The 23,822-nt window shown below is 38.1% G+C and overlaps 1 protein-coding gene across 1 annotated transcript in view; it reads left to right on the plus strand.

The window, feature by feature from the left end:
- Positions 1–3,842: 3,842 nt before the first annotated feature.
- rhbdl2 (rhomboid, veinlet-like 2 (Drosophila)) overlaps positions 3,843–23,822 on the plus strand; it is a 45,221-nt gene continuing 25,241 nt past the window's right edge. The window contains exons 1-3 of the mRNA XM_034174100.1: positions 3,843–4,196; positions 15,247–15,490; positions 23,482–23,630. Coding sequence (XP_034029991.1) covers positions 15,260–15,490; positions 23,482–23,630 — 380 coding nt within the window. The 5' untranslated portion in view covers positions 3,843–4,196; positions 15,247–15,259. The remainder of the gene's footprint in view (positions 4,197–15,246; positions 15,491–23,481; positions 23,631–23,822) is intronic.

Here is a 23,822-nt window from a genome sequence, read left to right on the forward strand (position 1 = left end):
CTTTCAAAGAGAAAAGCATGTTCAACAGTTGCTGGCTTAATCCTTAAATAGGGGACACCTGATTCACACCTGTTTGTTCCACAAAATTGATGAACTCACTGACTGCCACACTACTATTATTGTGAACACCCCCTTTTCTACTTTTTTTTTTTTTTTTTTTTTTTTACTTATAGCCCAATTTCATAGCCTTAAGAGTGTGCATATCATGAATGCTTGGTCTTGTTGGATTTGTGAGAATCTACTGAATCTACTGGTACCTTGTTTCCCATGTAACAATAAGAAATATACTCAAAACCTGGATTAATCTTTTTAGTCACATAGCACTACTATTATTCTGAACACTACTGTATATCTTTGGAAAATACATTGTTTTGTGTGTGTATGTATATACCATATATATATAACACCTGAATAGATCCTTGTCATTTTATTAGTGGTTTGTATGTCAAATGACATGGATTATTTGTATCATTTGCCATTGTGTTCCACTTAGTGTGCAATAGAGACATTTGATGTGCAATTTTGGTACTATAAGATTCATGCTATTGAACAGTGTGACGACCACGCGTGCTCATGCTTAGCTTAAAAATAAACATGACGGGAGCTGCTCATTCTTCTAATACACACACACACACACACACACAAAAAAAAAACATCCAGCATGCCATAAGCCATCTGGAGGCATTTGCAGTTATTTTATCAATTTGCAAAATTCTGTCGCAATTTTTCACTGGCCTGACAAAAGCAGACCGCCGTCTGTATACAATGCGCAGCATCAGCGATGGACTACATCGTCCGGATTGTTTTTGAACTATCCGACTGTGCAAGTTGACTGTGGACAATTTGGACTGGATTGGACTCTTATTTAAAATTCATGTTGGACTGTTTGGTACCTTTTGATGTCAAAGGACCAGTGACACACACCAAAATGTAAGTTCCTTTCTCTTGTTTCTAAATTAATAAAATATCAAATGACAAGGAACATTTTTAGCACTTACAGTAGTGTTCAGAAGCTACAAACTCAAAACTATTATGTTCAAACTGCTTTTTTAGCAATCCTGTGAATCACTAAACTAGTATTTAGTTGTATAACCACAGTTTTTCATGATTTCGTCACATCTGCGAGGCATTAATTTTGTTCGTTTGGAACCAAGATTTTGCTAGTTTACTAGTGTGCTTGGGGTCATTGTCTTGTTGAAACACCCATTTCAAGGGCATGTCCTCTTCAGCATAAGGCAACATGACCTCTTCAAGTATTTTGACATATCCAAACTGATCCATGATACCTGGTATGCGATATATGGGTGATTCTTTAACTACGGGCACTATTGACCTTGTAAATGTAATTTCCACCACACCGTTGCCTTACAATATAAAGCGCCTTGGGGCAACGGTTTGTTGTGATTTGGCACTATATACATGTGCTCTGATGTCACTGTTTATCTCCATAGAAACTACCTAAACAATCTTTCATACAAACTGTTAAAGGGACATTACAGTGTTGTGGTGGAAATTACGGCAATAGTGTGGGACAACTACATTTTGTTTAAAAAAATCACAACAGTTGTATGACATTGAATACCCCAATTATGTTTTGATTATTTTACTGATATTCAGAGATATTTTAAAACATTAGAAAAAATGTTTCTTTACCATTCATTTTTATCATTGAAGATCAAAAGTCTGGGTGTGGGACAAGCACAAAATGGCAATATTTGCATATAATGATGCTGAAAAAAGGTGAAAAAGTCATCATAGACTACTAGAACAAATTTCTTAACACACTTTCATTGTAAAGATAACTATAAAAGTGTGAAATTTCCCCTTTTTTTCTGTTTTTCATACAATATGATCAAAGGACATAAGTGCCCGTAGTCTAAGAATCACCCATATAGGCCCAACACCATAGTAGGAGAAACATGCCCATATCATGATGCTTGCACCACCCTGCTTCACTGTCTTCACTGTGAACTGTGGCTTGAATTCAGAGTTTGGGGGTCGTCTCGCAAACTGTCTGTGGCCCTTGGACCCAAAAAGAACAATTTTATTCTCATCAGTCCACAAAATATTCCTCCATTTCTCTTTAGGCCAGTTGATGTGTTCTTTGGCAAATTGTAACCTCTTCTGCACGTCTTTTATTTAACAGAGGGACTTCTCGCGGGATTCTTGTAAATAAATTAGCTTCACACAGGCGTCTTCTAACTGTCACAGCACTTACAGGTAACTCCAGACTGTCTTTGATCATCCTGGAGGTGATCAGTGGGTGAGCCTTTGCCATTCTGGTTATTCTTCTATCCATTTTGATGGTTGTTTTCAGTTTTCTTCCACCCGTCTCTGTTTTTTTTTGTTTTATTTTTTTTTTTCCATTTTAAAGCATTGGAGATCATTGTAGATTAACAGTCTATAATTTTTTGCACCTGTGTACAAGTTTTCCCCTCTCCATTCAACTTTTTAATCAAACTACGCTGTTCTTCTGAACAATGTCTTGAACGTCCCATTTTCCTCAGGCTTTCAAAGAGAAAAGCATGTTCAACAGGTGCTGGCTTCATCCTTAAATAGGGAACACCTGATTCACACCTGTTTGTTCCACAAAATTGATGAACTCACTCACTGACTGAATGCCACACTACTATTATTGTGAACACCCCCTTTTCTCCATTTTTTTTTTTTTTTACTAATAGCCCAATTTCATAGCCTTAAGAGTGTGCATATCATGAATGCTTGGTCTTGTTGAATTTGTGAGAATCTACTGAATCTACTGGTACCTTGTTTCCCATGTAACAATAAGAAATATACTCAAAACCTGGATTAATCTTTTTAGTCACATTGCACTACTATTATTCTGAACACTACTGTATATAAAACAAATAATGTTTTTCTTTTTTTGTTTGTTTTTTTTTTTTTTTTTTTTTTCATTCGTTCAATGGAAAGACTAATTCATGAGGTGATTTCAACACCAATAGATATTAGGGCATGAAAGACTCCAATGAATTTTGGAGGTGATCCGGATCCAGATCTGGATTATGGATCAAGATTCACATTATATAGGCTTTGAAGGATTACATCAAACCTTCTTAATGGACTCTAACCACATTTTCACCACAGACGCATATTAAGCCATGGAAGATGCCTTTAAATTTTGAAGGTGATCCAGATCTGAATCCAGATTTTGGATAAAGATTTCTCTTTCAGGGATTTCTTCAAAACTGCTTCACAGATTTTCACCAAGTTTGCACCACTGATAGACATTAGGGCATGGAAGACTTAGTGAATTTTGGAGGCGATCCGGATTGACGGACGTCAGAAATCTCTGATTGCGCTTGTTTTTTGTGTTGTGATTTGGAATATGGCCGACTATTATAAGGATTTTAAGCTACTTTTTAAAACACATTATTATTTTGTACACAACTATTTTTGAGCCTGTGTGGATTAGAGAAGATCCAAAATAAATTCAAACGTGCACCCAATTCTTGTTTTTTAAAGTAACTGATGTATGCGGTATAATCATTACACCCTGCCAGTCATGGAGATCATTAAAAGCCCAAAATTGCCATGACATTCATGCCTGTGATGGACTAAACGTCCGACAACTGCAAGTTTGAAACGCTCTTTTGTTGTTGTTTATCTTGGTCTGTACTGACACCTTCTGGTTTATTTAGGTTACTACAACACGTATTTCACTTTATTTTATGCTGTGGATCGCATACGTTTGAAATACTTGTTTTATAGTTCAGTTTAGATTTTATTTGATTTATTTTACGTTTTTGACCTTGTGAAGAGGATCTCAGCTTTGTGGATCATGACGACGTGGTGACGTCACGGGCTCAGGTGTGGCACAGGAAGCAGGTGAGTCTGTTTCACGTGCCGCTTGCAGACGGTACTTTTTGAAGTCGTTCGCGCTGCAGTTTACTTGAAAAGAGGAAGTGTTTTTGGTTTGTTTTGGCTGCGGAAGGAAGTTTGTTGCAGCATATCAGCAATGAAGGAGCTATAATTATCTCCCAGTGTTTTGGGACAGTGGTTCGAAAGAGGGTCGGGTTTTTGTTGTTGCTTTTTTGTCTTCAGAAAACATGGTGTCAGGGCTCGAAAACGTTTTGTGGGTGTGTTGGAAATCCGACTTCAATCTGTGACCAAAACATAAATGCGCCTGTTCTGTTTTTTGGACCATTTGGAGACAACTGTTACTTTTGAAGATTTTGGTGAGTCGCTACAATTGGGGGAAATATGGTTATATCATAAATATTTGGACAACGACACTGTGATGTTACTTCTGTACACCAGGTTCAACTGAAACAGGATGTGTTGCTTTGATTCAAGAAGGTGTGAAAAAATAACAGTTTTGGAGTTGCAGCCGTTTTGATAAACAGCGTCTCCATTTTCATGGACTGCATCTAATTAGACAAACAAAACATCACTTTTACAGACACTTATTGAAACAGTGGGATGTTTAGGGGATGGATGCCTGAGGATTTCCAAGTCACTCACTGGATATGTCTTAAACTTTATTTGCATCAGTACAAACCATATGTTGCTGTCTGGTAAATCTCTCTGGATTTATATAACGATTTTCCATCTGCATCAGAAGCTCAAAGCGCTTTACAGTTATGCCTCACATTCATGCAGACACTCGCACAGCGATGTCAGGGTGCTTCCTTGCAAGGGGCTCACTACACACCTGGACCGGAGCAACTAGGGGATTAAGGACCTTGCCCAAGGGCCCTTAGTGCTTTTCCGGTCTGGCTGGGTTTTGAACTGAGGATCCTCTGGTCTGAAGCCCAACGCTTAAACACTACACCATCACCTCCCCTAGAGTAGGCTGTTTTCATAAACTGCATGACCGTGCAAGATAGGGGCATCCATGACAACAGTGAAGGCGTTATAAGGGTGATTCTTTAATTACGGGCACTATTGGCCTTGTAAATGTAATTTCCACCACACCATTGCCTTACAGTATAAAGCGCCTTGGGGCAACTGTTTGTTGTGATTTGGTGCTATATACATGTGCTCTGTTGTCACTGTTTATCTCCATAGAAACTACCCAAACAATCTTTCATACAAACTGTTTAGGGACATTACAGTGTTGTGGTGGAAATTACGGCAATAGTGTGGGACAACTACGTTTTGTTTAAAAAAAAAATCACAACAGTTGTATGACATTGAATACCCCAATTATGTTTTGATTATTTTACTGATATTTTATTCAGAGATATTTTAAAACATTAGAAAAAACATTTCTTTACCATTCATTTTTATCATTGAAGATCAAAAGTCTGGGTGTGGGACAAGCACAAAATGGCAATATTTGCATATAATGATGCTGAAAAAAGGTGAAAAAGTCATCATAGACTATTAGAACAAATTTCTTAACACACTTTCATTGTAAAGATAACTATAAAAGTGAAATGTCCCATTTTTTTCTGTTTTTCATACAATATGATCAAAGGACATAAGTGCCCGTAGTCTAAAAATCACCCATAAGCTTCTGTGGCTGTGACTGGAGAAAGTGCATATGGTGCATTCAAGACAACAGGAAAGTCAGACCAACCAAGTGGGGACCTTCCAAGTTCCAGAAAGGGTGCAGTCACTGACTACCTCAAAAAAACCACATGGATGCACCTACAGTAACCTATTCAAGCTTTGTTGTTGTCTTTATGGCCAATTTACAGCTGCTTGTTGTGGGTAAACGAGATGGGAAATGTAGTCTTGACTCAGAGCCTATGCCTTTGCCTAAACTATAAACTGGCAACTTCACTAATCTATAAAGAATGAACACATCACATAGTATATAAAAGTAATTATATAATGGCTGAGTGGATCCTTGTCATTTGATTGGTGCTTTGTATGTCACATGACATGGATTAATTCATCCCATTTGTGTTGCATTGCATTCAGAGTGCGGCTTGGTTCCATTTAGAGTGCAAATTTGGTTCCATACATTTGGTACCATTGCACTTTCACGTGCACGCGCGCAGGTCTTCGTGCACGTGTACATGTGATCACGCACGCATGTGTGCGTGCATACTCGTGCACGCACACACAAAACCAATCCATTGTGCTGCCTGGAGGTTGTTAGCAGGAAGAAAGAACAAAAGCTGGACTCACTTCTGACATGTTTTTTTTTTTTTCGCGGCACTTAGGACGTATACAGTCTTATTTTTGTTGTTCATGCATGCACAAGTGCCAACCAGGTTGCCTGTGTGTGTGTGTGTGTGTGTGTGTGTGTGTGTGTGTGTGTGTGTGTGTGTGTGTGTGTGCGCGCGCGCGCGCGGGAGACACGACTCTCCTGAGACATAATTTGAGCTAACTGACACTGCTAATTCTTGTAAGACACACACAAAACAAATCCACTGTGCTGTCTGTTAGCAGGAAGAGAGAAAGAAAATCTGGACTCACTTCTGACGTGACTTTTTTTTTCGCTGCACTGAGGAGGTCCACAGCTGGACCGAGCTGGTTCTGCATGCGCGGGGACAGCGACATGATGATTTGATTGAGTTAACTGACACTACTATACAAACACACTCCGCTGTAAGCCGTCTGGATGCATGAAGAGCTGTTTACATGAAACGTTGATGTGATTTTTGGCTGGACTGAGGAACTACACAGTCTTTTTTTTTTTTTTTTTATGGAAGTCCAAAGTGAGTGCACAGCATCACTGGACTACACGTTACAGTGGAAAACCAAAATGTAAGTCCCTTTTCTGTTGTTTACAAATTAATAAAATATCAAATGACGATCTATTTTGGCTGTTATATAAAATAAATAATGAATGTTTTTACATTCTTTCAGTGGTACGAATAATTAATTCGGTTTCAACGAGTTGAATGGTATGTTCCAGCTTTCACCTCATGAAATATTCGTACCATTGAACTCATAAACATTCATTATTTGTATAATAATTTGTTAAAATTTAAAAAGCATTTGTAATATTACTGTTTCAACAGCTGCAACAGAGGAAGCCAGGATTATAGGTGTTATCAAGAGCCTTTGTCATATGCACAGTGAATACACAGTGATGCACAATACAATACAGTTCTTACTTTGCTGGTCCTCCATCACACAGTACTATTGAAAAGATAAAAACAAAAATGAAATAAGTGGCATTATACACACTTACCAACACACAAACATACATATATCTGTTGTGCACCGTCGTGAAGTTCATTGTGCATATGCACCTGAGTCGGTCATGTCACGGCAGTTCGTGATGGCATTACGAAAAGTCAGTCTATGGGTTTGTGATATGTTCACAAAAATGGTGCAGTTTTCCTGAAGGAGGTACGGAATGCGGTGGGAGGGTCTTTAGGGTTAGGGGAAGGGAGACACTTCAGCCCCTGTCACACATAGCAAGAATGTGCAATAACTCCCCGACACGGCAAATATTGCCATAATCCGACGCAGTCGGAGGAAAAGAGGTGTGGTCAGCAATGTTAGAATGCATCCAGATTACCTCGTCTACACCTGCACAATGGCATCCAAAGCATATGTAGACAACAGGTAGATGACACAGACTGCTGTCAGATGACCCGTTGTCCAAACGGCTGAATGGCAAACACGGGACTGGAGTTGGAGGGAGCACTGTGTTCCTCACGCACACGTGGGGCTAAAATTATCACTCAGCCATGTGTATGCATAACGCTGCATGAGCCACTAAGTGCACGCCACCGGACAGCTTTGGTGAAACTTTGCTGGCAGTATGCCAGGCTGTTCCATACATCAGACGGAGACTTTATAGGGAACTTTAATTTCTTTTTTCTTTTTTGCTCACTTCAGGAGCACAACGCAGCTCTGGACACCACAATGGTAGGATTATCACATGGGATGTATTTTTGCATGGTTCATTCCAGCACACAGCAACCAGGTGAGAAGATTTTAACCACAGGCTGTAGTCTCAGCTCCACGTCTGTGCTGTGAAACACTCCTGGACCGCTGTTGGAGGTGAGATTCATGTTTATTAATGCTGTCACAGCCTGGCCAGTTCCATGTCATATCTCCTACAGAGTTAGGTACAGTAGTGTTCATGTGTTCATGGAGTATCAAGCTGCGGTCAACATCTGACGACCACCTCCTGATCGCTGATCGTATGGTTGAATGAGAAACCTGTTTGATATATTATTGTGGTCGGCCATCGTGAGGTTATCCTGCTGCTGAAAGCTACAAGCAGCATCCAACCGTTCGCACTGTACCTGTGCAAACACTGCAGAGCTGTCTTGTAATAATGTTGTTGTTGTTATTATTATTATGCAGTTGTTTTGTTTTTAAACTTCATTTGTAAAAAAAAAAAAAAAAAGCCATTTGCAAAGCAAAAATTTGATTTGACAATCATCTTTCTTTCTTTCTTTAATATTTATTTCATTCATTTAAAAGAAAAAAAACTGAAAAAACAAATAAAGCATCACAATCACCAGAATGAAAAGGAGCAGAGAGAAGAACAAGTCTTATATCTGACATAACCAGTGTCAAAATAAATAGAACACTGCCATCTACTGGTCCCCAGACACTGCCATGAACACTACTGGCCAGTAGATGCTAGATGGCAGTAGAGGCTTTCAAAACAAATTCTAGATAATCCCTGTCCACATTTAAAATGCATGGAATTTAACAAACGCAATTAAAAAATCAACGTCTATAAACGCAGAGAATATATGCAAGAGAGATTTAGGCACTAGAGTTTAATGCTGTTGTCCTTGGAGCCTGAACAGAGTGTCTTTAATGCATTTGTCCTGTCGTGATGTACTGAGATTACATCATCCTACCCATAATGCACTGCGGGGCAGAGCATGTGCTCACACAACCTTAAAAATTAACACATTACTTTAAAACTAAAACATATATCTGATATTTTTACTTTATACAACTTCAGACATGACAGTAATTTTAAATAACTTGTCCAAAATTAGTTTGGTTAAAATTTGAACCATAAGTTAAAGATGTATGCCTCTGGATGACTTGGGTCATATTACGAGCATATCAGTCTGGTGTTAAAGGAAATGTTTTTTTTTCTTTTAGGGGCTGTTTTTCCTTTGTCTGCAGAGGATTGAGATGCTTTTTATACAAGCAGTTCTCTTATGTTTGTAAAGGTTATAACTGTGCAGCTGGTACAAAACTTTTAACAGGTGGGTGCTGAACTAATTTTAAAAATGCTTGTCGCTGTTCAGCTTTGTTTATTTTGTTTATCGGTTTAAAAGTTATCAGACAAAATTCATCGGAAGGTAATTAGTCCGATGATGGTCTTTAAAGTTATTTTAAAAGATAATCCGATAATGAAAACGTTATCTTCGATAATTATGTTATCGGATTATCGGAACTGTGCCCACCACTGAATCTTACTAAGGTACCACTCATTCTAACCTCTGTTGAACATTTGTTCCATTTCTTCACCCCAACCACAGACACACAAAAACCCTTTACATTTGTTCTTACTGGTGGTTTCATAAAAATTGCACAACCTCTTAAACTATAACTGGATTCCCTCAATCTGAACACACTCTGGACATGTCTCGGTAAGGCTTGGTTTTTCGCTCAAAACAAAGTTTGAATTGTAATGTAATCGACCAAATCTATGAATTTTAATAAATTTAAAGACACAGAGAATGAGTTGGTTCACGATAATGTTTATTGCAGATGATTCGTATGGCTCGTTTTTGCAAAAGGAATATTGGATTGGTGTTTGATTTGTAAGTGTTTCCCCACGACTCAACACAATATGTCATATATGGTACCATCAGAGAATGATATAAAGTAAGTAACCCTTCTTGTGGCAGTACGTCTTTGTCTTTATACAAAATGGCTATAGTTTTTGACAATTTTGATTTGACATAATTTATATGTGGTTTCCAGCTAAGTTTATTGTCAATTATGACACCTAAAAATGTATTCTCTTACTGACTCAATGTCCTTATTGTTTATAGTTAAATTTTTACATTTGGGTGCCTGTTTATTTCCAAATATAATTTGGTTTTCCCAAGGTTGAGTGACAACTTATTAGCATCAAACCAAACCTTAAATTTTTCCAGTTCTTTCTCCACTATGTCCAGAAGCTGTTCAAGATTTTCACCGCTACAAAACACAGTTGTATCATCCGCAAAAAGGACACATCTCAGTGAACTCGACACCCAACTTATATCATTTATATAGAGTATAAACAACAAAGGACCCAGCACTGAGCCCTGTGGCACCCCACATGTGACTTCCCTGAGTTCAGAATTTGTATTATTGAACATACTGAAATCTGCCTTGTAAATAACTAGTTATCCATTCATATGCCAGACCTCTGATTCCGTATTTCTGCAGTTTAGTTAATAGTATTCCATGGTTAATTGCATCAAACGCTTTCTGTAAATAAAAAAACACCTACTGTGTATTGTTTGTCAAATGCAGTTGCTATACTTTCCACAAAGTCCATCAAAGCCTGTGATGTAGTTCGAGACCTCCTGAATCCATATTGTTCTTCACAAATGATGTTATGCTTCAGTAAATAATCATTTAATCTTTTAGCAAATATTTTTTCCAAAATTTTGGAAAATTGTGGCAAGAGTGATATAGGTCTATACAACCCCTGGCAAAAATTATGGAATCACGGGCCTCGGAGGATGTTCATTCAGTTGTTTAATTTTGTAGAAAAAAAGCAGATCACCGACATGACACAAAACTAAAGTAATTTCAAATGGCAACTTTCTGGCTTTAAGAAACACGATAAGAAATCAGGAAAAAAAATTGTGGCAGTCAGTAACGGTTACTTTTTTAGACCAAGCAGAGGGAAAAAAATATGGAATCACTCAATTCTGAGGAAAAAATTATGGAATCATGAAAAACAAAAGAACGCTCCAACACATCACTAGTATTTTGTTGCACCACCTCTGGCTTTTATAACAGCTTGCAGTCTCTGAGGCATGGACTTAATGAGTGACAAACAGTACTCTTCATCAATCTGGCTCCAGCTTTCTCTGATTGCTGTTGCCAGATCAGCTTTACAGGTTGGAGCCTTGTCATGGACCATTTTCTTCAACTTCCACCAAAGATTTTCAATTGGATTAAGATCCAGACTATTTGCAGGCTATGACATTGACCCTATGTGTCTTTTTGCAAGGAATATTTTCACAGTTTTTGCTCTATGGCAAGATGCATTATCATCTTGAAAAATGATTTCATCATCCCCAAACATCCTTTCAATTGATGGGATAAGAAAAGTGTCCAAAATATCAACGTAAACTTGTGCATTTATTGATGATGTAATGACAGAGAGGGCGCCAGTGGACCTCAGTCTGCAGTTCATCTCCACCTTAAAGACACTAACCACACATTTGAGGACAAGGAAGTTAAAATATTAGCCAGAGAGAAGAAATGGTTTGAGAGAGGGGTCAAGGAGGCATTCTTTGTGAAACGTTTGAAACCCAGCCTTAACCGGGGAGGGGGTCTGAGACACGCTTTATCCTCTGTTTACAATGGGGTACTCAGGTCAAAGCAGTTTCAGTCTTTTGTTCATGGTAATGAGTCATTCATGTCATGAGCAGAGTCGTCAAGGGAGCCATCAAGAGAGGGTCCGTCCCATCATTAGGAGGGACAGCTGCCCTGTTATTAGGAGGGTGCTAACTAGAGCACAGTAGGTGCTAATTACAGCTATTGTTTAGTCACTGGCCTATAGCAATCTGCCTCTCGGTAGGAGGGGTCTGGTTAGGTTTAAAACTCCAGCTTTTGTGACTTCTTGATTATTCTTCTCTACAAGAGTTAAGACAGAAGTCAGACCACCCGCGCAAGAATTTTAGCTGAGGAAGCTTCTGCGATTTGAAGTGAAACATTCTCGCGTCAAGCAACCCAGTCCAGTCGAAGATTCAAGCTTCTCTACTTACTTTCATCTTCCTTAGTTCGTAGTTTTATGAATTGTTTATATAGTAAGTTTTTCTTTTTACATGCCCTCTGAAGCCCCTTAGTTATCCATGGTTTATTGCTGTATTGATTTTTGTATATTTTGTCAACAAATGGACGGTGTTTATTATACAAACTGGAAAAAATGGAAATGAAAGCATCATATGACCTGTCAACATCATCAACAAAAACAGCCGACCAATTTTGACTTGATAAATCCTCCCTTAAATTTTCAATTGTTTCAGGTGTTACTTTTCTACTCATGAATTTGGTATTGCTTCGATACTTACAACAACCCTCCAATGCAAAGACTGAGAAAACTGACAAGTGATCACTGATATCACTGACCAGTAGTCCCCCACTAAGATTACCGGATATAGCGTTGGTTAAAATATTGTCAATGAGAGTTGTTGAGTCCATAGTTATTCTGCTAGGATGAATGATGGTTGGAAACAGGCCTAAACAGTACAAGGTGTTTAGAAATGAGATGATTTGTAGATGATTGTGAGGGTTTAAAAAATCTATATTGAAATCTCCACAGACAAATAAATGCTTATTTCTGTTGATTTTTTTTTTTGTTGTACATTCCTAAGATAACGTCTTCAAAGGTGTCAATATTTGTCCCAGGAGCTCTGTAAATACAACTAACTATGTTTTTGGAGTTTATAGATCTAATTTCTATGGTAACACATTCCATGATGTTGTCCACTGTAAATGACATGATGTTAATGAGTTTACAGTTGTAATCTGACCTTAGATATAATGCAACGCGTCCACCTCTTCTCGTCTGCCTATTAACCAGGAACAATTCATAACCATCAAGATATACCAGATCTTTATTATCCTCATTTAACCATGTTTCTGAAATTGCAATAACTGAAAAACTTTTTTTTGGATGTTTTCAAACAATCACTAATAGTGGACAGATTACGAGAAAGACTTCTGCTGTTGAAATGTATAATTGAAAAATCTTCATCATTGATTTTATAATTTTTGAATTGTTCTTCTGTAAAATATTTGCACTGTCTCACAATATTCTCACTGAAAAAGGTATCAGGATCATTTTCAGATTCGAAGGGGCGGTTAGCAGAATTATTATAATTAAATGTATCTAGACAGAGCTCCTGGGCAGAAATAAACAGATCATTATCCTTATTCATTATGTCTCTCTTGTCTCCGGGTGTAGATGATGTGGATGAGTGGGTTGCTCCAGTCTGCTTCATGATGCTGTGTTGTGTTTGAGTCCTCATACCTATTGTTCATATTTGTCCAACTCCTCGATGTTCCTTATTGCCATAACTTTTGCTTCTTCAAGATTCAAGATTAGTTTATTTGCCATTTGTAGTTAAAAACCACATAGGAAATGAATGTGCAAAAAGCTCATTGTGTCACACACAAAGAAAACAACATTAGACTGGTTCTGGTGATCCGTTCAGTTTAATGAATATTTTACAGTTTGAAGTCCATGTGTGCTGGATTTTTCCCTGTTTCTTTAAGAAGCGTGCTTTCCTGGTGATGTCAGCGTTGCGTTTGGTGAGCTGTTCATTGATGAATACGTTTGTCCCTTTCAGTTTTCTTCCTTGTTTTAACAGTGCTGTTTTGTGTTTTCTGTTGATGAGTCTGATGATGACGGTTCGTTTATCACCGTCATTTCTCCGGGGCAGAGGGTGGCACGCTTCAATGTTATTTAAATCCATTTCTATACCTTTAGATAGGAGGAAATCAGCAACCTGTTTTTCCACAGAGCTGACCTCCTATTCACTGGGCTCCTCTCCGCTCTCATCTGTTACCGCCCGTGTGTAGGACCGTGGTTTGATGTGAAGACCGGTGATGATGACGTCGTTAATTCTGGTGTACTGCTCCAATTCAGCCACTCTATTTTCCAGCTGCACCAGACGCCGGTCTTTCTTGGTATTCTGGAGCCTTAATGCCTTCACCTCCTCCACCAGATCCATGATTGATTTCTGTTGCTGCTTCAAAACAGAAATCTCCTCTGATAGAAAGTCCAGAGATTTTTTAATATCGTCACCTTCCTCTGCCGTCAGAACCTTCTTAGGCCCCATGGTCGGCTTGTGGGCTGCTTGGCGATCGCAGATGTTAACAGCCTGCGTTGTTGGTCACCGGGATGGATCTGTGCTGCGCTGGTGCCGCGTGGCCTTGGCGTTTCCGCGCCGATGGATCCGCGGTGGCTGCACGAGGCCTCGGGGAAGCAGCACTCGTGACGCGCGGCTTCAGTGATGCAGCGCGTGGCCTCTGTGAATTCACCACATTGGGTGGGCCTCAGACGTTGTTGCTGTCCAGTCGCGGGGCTAAGTTGCCGGTTGAGGTGGTATTCCCACTGTCCGGGTTGGCAAACACCGGCGTGGCAGATGGCAACTACAAACACCACCTCTGAGGCACAAAAACTCAGGTACAAACGTTTTTGCAGCTCGCTCTCTGACACGCAGCTCCTGGCTCGACGACACAAAAGGCACATGGCAGCCCACCTGCAGTTTGCCAAAAGGCACCCGAAGGATTCTCAGGCCATGAGAATTAAAATTCTCTGGTTTGATGAGACAAAGATTGAACTCTTTGGCATGAATGCCAGGTGTCATGTTTGCAGGAAACCTGGCACCGTACCTACAGTGAAGCATGGTGGTGGCAGCATCATGCTGTGGGGATGTTTTTCAGTGGCAAGAACTGGGAGACTAGTCAGGTTGAGGGAAAGATGAATGCAGCAATGTACAGAGACATCCTGGATGAAAGTCTGCTCCAGAGCGCTCTTGAGCTCAGACTGGGGCAACTGTTCATCTTTCAGCAGGACAATGACCCTAAACACACAGGCAAGATATCAAAGGAGTGGCTTCAGCATAACTTTGTGAATGTCCTTGAGTGGCCCAGCCAGAGCCCAGACCTGAATCCGATTGAACAGATCTGTGTACCAACACTCTCCATTCAACATGATGGAGCTTGAGAGGTGCTGCAAAGAGGAATAGGCAAAACTGCCCAAAGATAGGTGTGCCAAGCTTGTGGCATCATATTCAAGAAGACTTGAGGCTGTAATTGCTGCCAAAGGTGCAACGGGTGTGAATGTGATTTCTTAGTTTTTTATTTAAAAAAAAATAGCAAAAAAAAAAAAAATAAAAAAAACTTTTTTTCATTTTGTCATTATGGGGTGTTTTGAGTGGAAATTTGAGGCAAAAAGCCTGTAACATAAAATGTGGAAAAACTGAAGTGCTGTGAATACCTTTTGTATACCATGTGTGTATATAAATATAAGTCGTGCAACACCTGGACCTCAGAAATCCAATTGCATTACACTAACCCATTTCACTTATATTGAAGGCAACTACAAAACTCAGAGGTACACAACCGTCAGAATACTCAACAGTACATTTTGCTCCCTAGGACTGGAACAGTGATGGATGTTAGAAACGAGGAGGAAGGAGAACCCCTTCCCGTGGACCGAGATGGGAGACAATTCAGTAATGGACAAGACGAACTTGATAGCCACAGAAAACTAGGATGTTGTGAGAAATTCCAACAGTCTGTCTCCAAGTGGATGCTTCCAGAAGACTCTCGCAGCAGATACTTGGAACGTGCCAACTGCTGCCCACCTCCCATCTTCATCATTCTCATCAGTATTGGGGAGGTGAGGATTTCTGATCCACTGGACTGTGCAGTCTTGGTCTGAAAATGCATATAGTCATACACAACACACATGGATTTGGCTTTATTAATTGCAATAAGAATTAAGATGACAATAAACTTATGTATATACCACTTTTCTTAACAACACAATGTGCACAAAGTAACATGGACTAATGGTGCATTCAACAAACTCTTATTTTTACTCTGAATTTGTAATATGTGAATGTGAGCTAAAACAATTACAGTAATCCCTAATTTATAAAAATATGCGTTGCAGTTAAAATGGTAACAACTCGTGACTCGTGATTTTGAAGCCCTTGCAAAATTCTTAAGTGCTTTATGTGCCCTGATCTGCTAATTCTTTGGCTGTGCTGCTGTTGTTTTTGTGCTGTGCAGTGCCACAGCTGCTGAAGACTGATTTGCGTAACACTGTCAAGAGTCATGTTAGTCACTGGGCTGTTTTAGTGAGTAATTTTCAGACTGGATGAAACAAATTAATGTCTATCTTCTATTAAACAGTGTCAGTAGATATCACCGTATAAATTAAGATGGTGTCTCCACTGTATTTCATGCCAGCTTTGTTTAAAAGTAATTATGAATTTCCTTATGGCAATAATGTAGCAGATAACAGAATATTTACAGAGGAATCTTTCAAATGACGATAAGCACCAAAGTTGGAACAAATACTCCTTAAACATTACTTTTTTGAAAAAACTGGGTATCCACTTGAATTTTCAGTAGGCGGCCAGGTAGAGGTAAATTGAAGATTACACAGGGGTCAAAATTTAAAAATGTTCCAATCATCTTGAAAGCTATACCACATTATTTGTGTTAACATAAATATTCCAAAAAGGTATAGTTTGGACTATCTATGACTGAATGTTAAGGGGTAAAAACAACAACAATGGTAACAAAGGTCAGCTTTCATTTGTACAGCGGTCAGAAGTTAAAGTTGTAAAAGGTGGTGTGAATTATTTGTTGAGTTAATAGGTTTTTAAAGGAATAGTTTGCACCATGTGTCATGCTTAGTTATCATGTTACAGGGTGTCATATGTCACATGCCGTAGAATCCAGTGGACATCTGCGTTGTTTGACCTTTACCTTGCAGACCAAGCATTTCCCACAGTCAAAACTATTCAATTTAATATGCATATGTCACAGACATGAATGAGCGAAGCTCGTCAGCATTTCACCATGTCATTTAGGTTCTTCAGACTTTATTTTGAGTAAATGCTTCGGGGGGGGGGGGGGGGGGGGGGGGATTACCATGACAACCTCCCCCCCCTTTTTAAGCATATTTGGCATATTTGCCTCTCACATACTTGGAAAAGCTCCTTGCAATCTAACCATGTCCTTTAGGTCCTTCAGACTTTTTTCAGTAAATGGTTCTTGGATCATGAGCATGGCTAAATTAGAGCTCTCCCCCCCCCACCCGCCTTTTTAAGCATTTTCCTTATTTTGCCTTTCAGCTTCTGGAGGGCCTCTGACCCCATACTCTCCACCTTTTTAAGCATTTTTCTTTTTTGCTTTTCAGCTGAGCCCCCTCATTACAGCCCTATTAACCCCCTGGCCACTTTAAGCATTTTTAATGTAGATGTAAATGAATATTCAAAGTTTTCAGCTAGTTGACAGGAGGGCTGCACAATATGGCCAAATTATCGTATCTCGATATTGTCATAAATTGTCACATAAATGTCTCTTATATACATGCTGTCCATATTCTTGAGCCACTTAGGTGGGTAAGGAGACTTCCCATGGGATAAAAAAGCTTTTCAACCTACCATCCCTGGTTCTCAAGACCAGGCACCTAAGTGGTTCTACTATATCTCTCTCTCTCTCTCTTTTTTTTTTTTTTTTAAGATATTTCGGTGTACCTTAGTAAACACTAGTAGAGTTCCACCTTAGATTTGGAATGTATAATAGAAGATATACCTTACTGAATTTTCATATCAATATGATATGAAAATCAGTCACTGATTCACTGATTGCATGTGCTCAAAGTGATATTAATCAGTGAAATCACCTGGTGGAATCAGTGGCTGCAAAGAAAACCTGCACCCTTTTGGCCCTTTCTGGAACAAGTTGCCCACCCCTGTTCTAAATTAAAAGATGCTCCAATCATATAGAAAACTACACCACATTATTTGCCTGATCATAAAGATTCCAAAAAAGGTATAGTTTGGACTATCTGTGACTGAATGTTATGGAGTTATGAGGTAAAAGCAGGAAAAATGGTGACAAAGGTCAGTTTCAGTTTGTACAGGGGTCAAAAGTTAAAGTTGCTCCATTAATTTTGCTCCAGCTGTATGTGTGCTGAAATTGATGCTTGTATCACCATTTGAAGGATTGTTTTAGTTATCTGCTGCACTAATAAGCCAACAACAATAAGCCACCCGAATTAAAGGAGAAATGCTGCTTTTAACAACCTGGACCTCATTTCTGGCATAAAATACAGTTGTTTACTTACCAATATCAGTTTGGTGTGATTAGAAGTCCATAGTTCAAATGATGTGTTCAGTTCAAATCTGGAGCAAACATTTTTCTTCTTCTACTAAGGTGGATTAGAACTTTTTGTGGTACACAGTACAAACTACTGGACAGGAGAAACCTAGCAGTCAGTGTGACTCACTGATTTGAAAATGCAGCTCTTTCAACCAGACGTGTGGTGCTGTGACATATCAATTATCTGTGTACAATCAGATTTCAGGAGAGTCCAGTGAAACCCCGACCTCCGCTCCAGCGCCACCCATGCCAGGAAGTGTTTGACATTTGAACATTTCTTGTTTCACTGTGAATGATAAATTTGCACTTCCTGTTTGAGTGTGAGCTTGCCACTGAGTTCCCGCGAGATTCCATGGGATCTTGTCTGTCAATCCAGGAAGTGTTTGACATTTGAACATTTCCTGTTTTACTGTGGATTTGAAAATTGGCACTTCCTGTTTAGGACGCCCTGTACCATGAGTGAGCTTCGCGCCGCTTTGTGATGCTTCCCTCATATTAATCCTATTAGTTCAACCAATAATTTGCACCACTTTTTTTTTTTTTTTTTTTTTTTTTTTTTTTTTTACCAAAATTGGAGCAACTTTAACTTCTGACCCCTGTACAAACTGAAACTTACCTTTGTCACCATTCTTAATGTTATTACCCCATAACTCCATAACATTCAATCATAGATAGTCCAAACTATACCTTTTTGGAATATGTATGTTCAGACAAATAATGTGGTATAGCTTTCAATATGATTGGAACATTTTAAATTTTTGACCCCTACCTGGCTGCCTATTGAAAATTCAAGTGGATACCCAGTTTTTTCAAGAGTAATGTTTGAGTATGTGTGGCAATTTTGGTGATTGTTTCCATTAATTAATAATTGTTAGTTATCTGCTCCACTAAAATTCAAAACCTGAATGAACAAGAACTGCAGAACATCATTTGCATGAATAATAAATAACATAAAATCAAACTGGGAAAGCACTGTGGCTTAGTGGTCAGCATTGCTGCCTCACTGTGAGATTCCAGGTCCTTTCTGTGTGCATTTAATAAATTAATAAAGTTATTGCGGATCATTTCAACAACTATTTTGTTAATGTTGGAAAAAACCTAACAATTCAATTGTATCCTCGAAAACATGTTCTTCAGACAACAGTAAAACAACACAATTCTAGATTCAGTGTACATTAAAGAAACAGATGAAAATGAAATTATTGACATAGTTCATAAATTAAAAGGAAAAAAAATCAACTGACAGTTCTAACTTTGATATGTTTTTGATAAAGAATATTATTGATTTGTACTGTTAAACCATGAACTTATATTTGTAATTTGTCAATAACGACTGGAAAAGTTTCTTCTAAAATGAAGATGGCTAAAGTGATACTGCTGTTCAAATCGGGTGATAAACATGCCTTTTCAAACTATAGGCCATTCCTACTCTTACCACAATTTAAAAAAAAAATTTGGTAAAGATATTTGTAAAGAGGTTAAACTATTTCATAACTAAACATCATATATGTAGTGAACAGGAATATGGATTTAGAAAAAAAATAAAATCATACAACTTCACTGGCTTTAATTGATTTTGTTGAACAAATTACAAATGCAGTAGAGAATAAGCAGTACACTGTAGGGGTTTTCTTTGATTTACAGAAAGCATTTGATACTATAGAGCACACTCTATTGTTGGATAAACTACAGAAGTATGGTATTAGAGGACTGGCACATGATTGGATAGCTGGCTATTTACACAACAGGTATCAGTGTGTCCATACTGGTGGGATAAATTCTTAATTTTTGAAGATTACGTGTGGGGTGCCCCAGGGTTCAGTCCTTGGGCCGTTGTTCTTTCTGTTATATATTAATGATATATGTTGGGTTTCTAAGTCTGTGAGTTGTATTTTGTTTGCTAATGATACAACAGTGTTTTGTAGTGGGGATCATTTGAGACAGCTCTTGAACATGATGGAGAGGGAACTACTTAATTTCAAACAATGGTTTGATTTAAACAAATTATTGCTTCATCTTTGTAAAACAAAGTGTATTGTATTTGGAAATTAGCCCAAGAATTTAAGTAGAAATTTATTATTAAATGATGCTGAAATTGAAATTGTAACTGAAACCAAATTTCTTGGAGTTTTTATTGATGATAAATTAAGCTGGAAAACTCATATTAATTATATTAAATCTAAAATCTCCAAAGCCATCGCAATCCTATATAAAGCTCAAGACTTCCTCTCCTAACATTCATTAGTTACATTATATCATTCATTACTTGTCCCATATATGGCCTGTTGCATTGAGGTTTGGGGAAACGCATACAAAACAAATACAAATATTTTTACTACAAAATAAAGCTATAAGAGTTATCAGTAGTAAACCATATCGTGAGCCAACAAACTGACTATTTGTCTGTTTACATATTTTGAAATTCTGGGACTGAAATTCTGGTTGATTTTTATCATGATACAAAGCATGTATAAAGTTAAAAATAAACTTTTGTCTCAACATGTCCTTGAACTGTTCAAAATGAGGGAGCCCAGCTATAATTTGAGAGGAACATTAGTGTTTGATAAATTAAAGACTAATACTACTGTAAAGAGTCCTTGTGTTTCTGTAAAAGGTGTAAAAATTTTGAATAACTGTTTTGATAGCATTAAAGTATCTGGTGTTTTAGTTGGCTTAAAAAGACTTTATGAAAATAATATAGTTACTTGTTACAGTATGAAGAGTTAGGTTAACTGAGTTTGTTACTGGTTCCTTTGATTGCACACTGTTCAGTTATGTTGAGACATTCACTGGTTCAATAATTAATCTTAGTTGTCTGTGCTTGTTTTTTCCTTTTTGGTACTTGTTATGAGTGTGTGTGTGTGTGTGTGTGTGTATATATTATATATAAAATGTGTGTGTACTGTAAATTACAAAAGGGGTGGGTGTTTATAAACTTTTGCTTCTGCCAACACGCTTTCGGCCGCACAAACCAGGAAATTGTTTGAATTTTTTTCGTTTTTTGATTCACAAGTTTTTTTTGTTTTTTTTTTAATGTGTGTATGTATGCCAAATAAATTCATTCATTCAGTTTGCATGTTCTCTCCCTGTTTGCCTGGGTTCCCTCTGGGTGCTCCGGCTTCCTCCCGTTTCCAAGGACCTGGATTTTAGGTGGATTGGTGACTCTAAATTGATTGTAGGATACACTGGGGATCTGTCCAGGCTGTTTCCCGGCTCTCGCCCAATGACCGCTTGGATAGGACTCCAAGATCCTATCTCTCTCAACTGGAATAAACTGATGGATGCAGTTAAACTGTAATCTCATTTCTTATAGACATAGAAATTCTTGGGGCATGGGGCAGGGACACACCTGAAGTGTTATTACAACCTGTAAGTCCTTTTTCTTTTCTTTTTCTTTTTTTTTTTCTTTTTGAGTGAAATCAAGTTCATTTAACTGCTGTAGGAGCTCTCTTGTCAGTCACTAATTAGAATCTAAAAGCATTGCAGTTGGCCTCCCTTGTTCAGTGACGTTGCTTTCTCTAATTGCCACTTTGGCAGTTGTGATGCAGACTTGTGTTCATTCCCCAGGATGCATTGTTTTATTTAGTCTCTATGCAATAACCTCCCCATTATGGACCTCAGACATTTGTTTTGAAGAGTGTACTTTTTGTCAATAAAGTGAATGTTCAGGCTCATATGCAGTTCTGATTTGCAGCTGAACAAATTTGAATAAATGAATGAATTTATTTCTTCGGCACAATTCAACAATAACAAAAAATCGTAAAAGGATCAACTTAACAGCGTACCCGTGTGGCCAAAAGGGTGCAGGCAGAAGCACATCTTACAAACATTCACCACTTATACTATTAATATATATATATATATATATATATATATATATATATATACACACACTCATAACAAATACTAAAGAAGCATGCACGAAAAATATAAATTGACCAATGAACTAATATTTCAAACACAACCAGACAAATAATACGTAGTGCACAATGCACAAACCCAAAACAACAAAATCAGTAAACCTAATTCTTCAAGCTATAACGAGTAATTTTATTACTTTGTAAAGCCTTTTAAAGCCAACTAAGGTATCAAGTAATTTAATGTTATTTCACAGCAGAGGTGGTGACAAGTTGTCTTTTGTTTAGTCTCCTTCACTTTTTCTGTACAATCTGTGTGGAGCTAGAGAAGAACATTGTAAGAAATATTTATAGCTATGGATCTCATATCTTGGGAGTTGTTACTTTCATCAGTGCCTTGAATTCTTGACTGAGGGTGTTGGCATTATGTCATTTCAAATTTAAGAATGATTTTTTTCTCATCATACATTGCCTACAACTTTTGTCTCCTGCAAATAACCCGTCCTAATTACAGTTGGACACAGTCCAACCACGAATAGCAGTGGGCAGCCACAGCTGCAGGGACACAAGGCCTTGGTTGGTAACAGTCAATGGAACATTTTAACAAATGCTCATGTTTTGATGGTGGAAGGAAACTGGAGTGTCTTCAGGAAACTCCCACACAGATACAGAGACAGTGTACAAAAAGGTACAGAAAGGAAGTGCACAGTGGTGGAATTTAACCCCAGACCTTTTTCAACTTAAAACAAAAACTATAGCATGTCTGCATGTTTTTTTCTGTGGTTGAAGAGTACAACAGTGGGGAAAACTCCAATTTTATACAGCCAGGTCCATAAATAATTGCACAGTGACAATTTTTGCCATTTGGCTTCTGTACATCACCAAAGATGAAATGGTTTAGTAATTTTGGCAGTGTGTGTACAGTACATCCAGAAAGTATTCACAGTACTTCACCTTTTCCACATTTTATTATGTTACAGCCTTATTCCAAAATGGAGTAAATAATTTTTTTTTCCCTCAAAAATTCTACTTCACTGCAAAATTCTAAGCACTGTGAATACTTTCCGGATGCACCGTATGTATGTAGTATGTATGTTTATATAGTGCATCAGTTTTCAGAGCCTGTCAGTAATTGGACAAACAAAATGTAAGAGTTATTTTTCTAACAAATCACACATTTCAAAGCCAATTTTCTTTGAACAAGATGAGATGGACACATGAACTTTCATACATCAGTCATGAAGAAAGACGTACAGTGTGGTAGATGTTTCAAGAGTAAGTAGTTCTCAAAAACTGAACACCTGTGCAAGAAGAGAACACACAAGACACACAGACAGCTCTGAGGAAATATAGGTTCTTGTGGTTGTGATTGCAGAAACTGCATAGTGCAGGTTTTGTTTGCTGGGTTTTCTTAAAAAGAAGATATGAAATGTCACCAGTTTGCCAGATGGGGCATGGGGTACACAAGTTGAGGCTTGATCTGTTTTCTTACATGGAAAATAAGTTTTTGCCTTTGTGCTTTCGTGATTATCAATATTGTATCAATATTGGAAATGATATCCTCAAGCTTTATTTCCAAGCCCTACTTGTAGTTTTTTGTTTGATGCATTGTTTCTTTTTTTCCCGTTATCAGTTGGCCGTGTTTATCTACTATGCTGTGTGGAAGCCACAGAAGCAGTGGGTGACCCTGGAGGATGGTATCTGGCATAGCCGTCTTATTTACAAGCCTGACCACAGGCAGGAAGCATGGCGATTTCTCTCCTACATGTTTGTCCATGCTGGGTAAGTACACATGGAAGACCATTAAATCCCTAATTAACATGTTAACCATCTGGGGCTGACGCCGTCGTATACGATGGCTAAGACTAAGCTTTACTAAATTCTAAATAACGTTTTAATGATATGAGATAGAACATTTTTTTTTTTTTTTTTTTGCTGAAAAGTTAACTCCGTGGACTTTCGAGCCAGCCATCG

Source organism: Thalassophryne amazonica, chromosome 7 (assembly GCF_902500255.1).
Source record: "Thalassophryne amazonica chromosome 7, fThaAma1.1, whole genome shotgun sequence".
Taxonomy (NCBI): Eukaryota; Metazoa; Chordata; class Actinopteri; order Batrachoidiformes; family Batrachoididae; genus Thalassophryne; species Thalassophryne amazonica.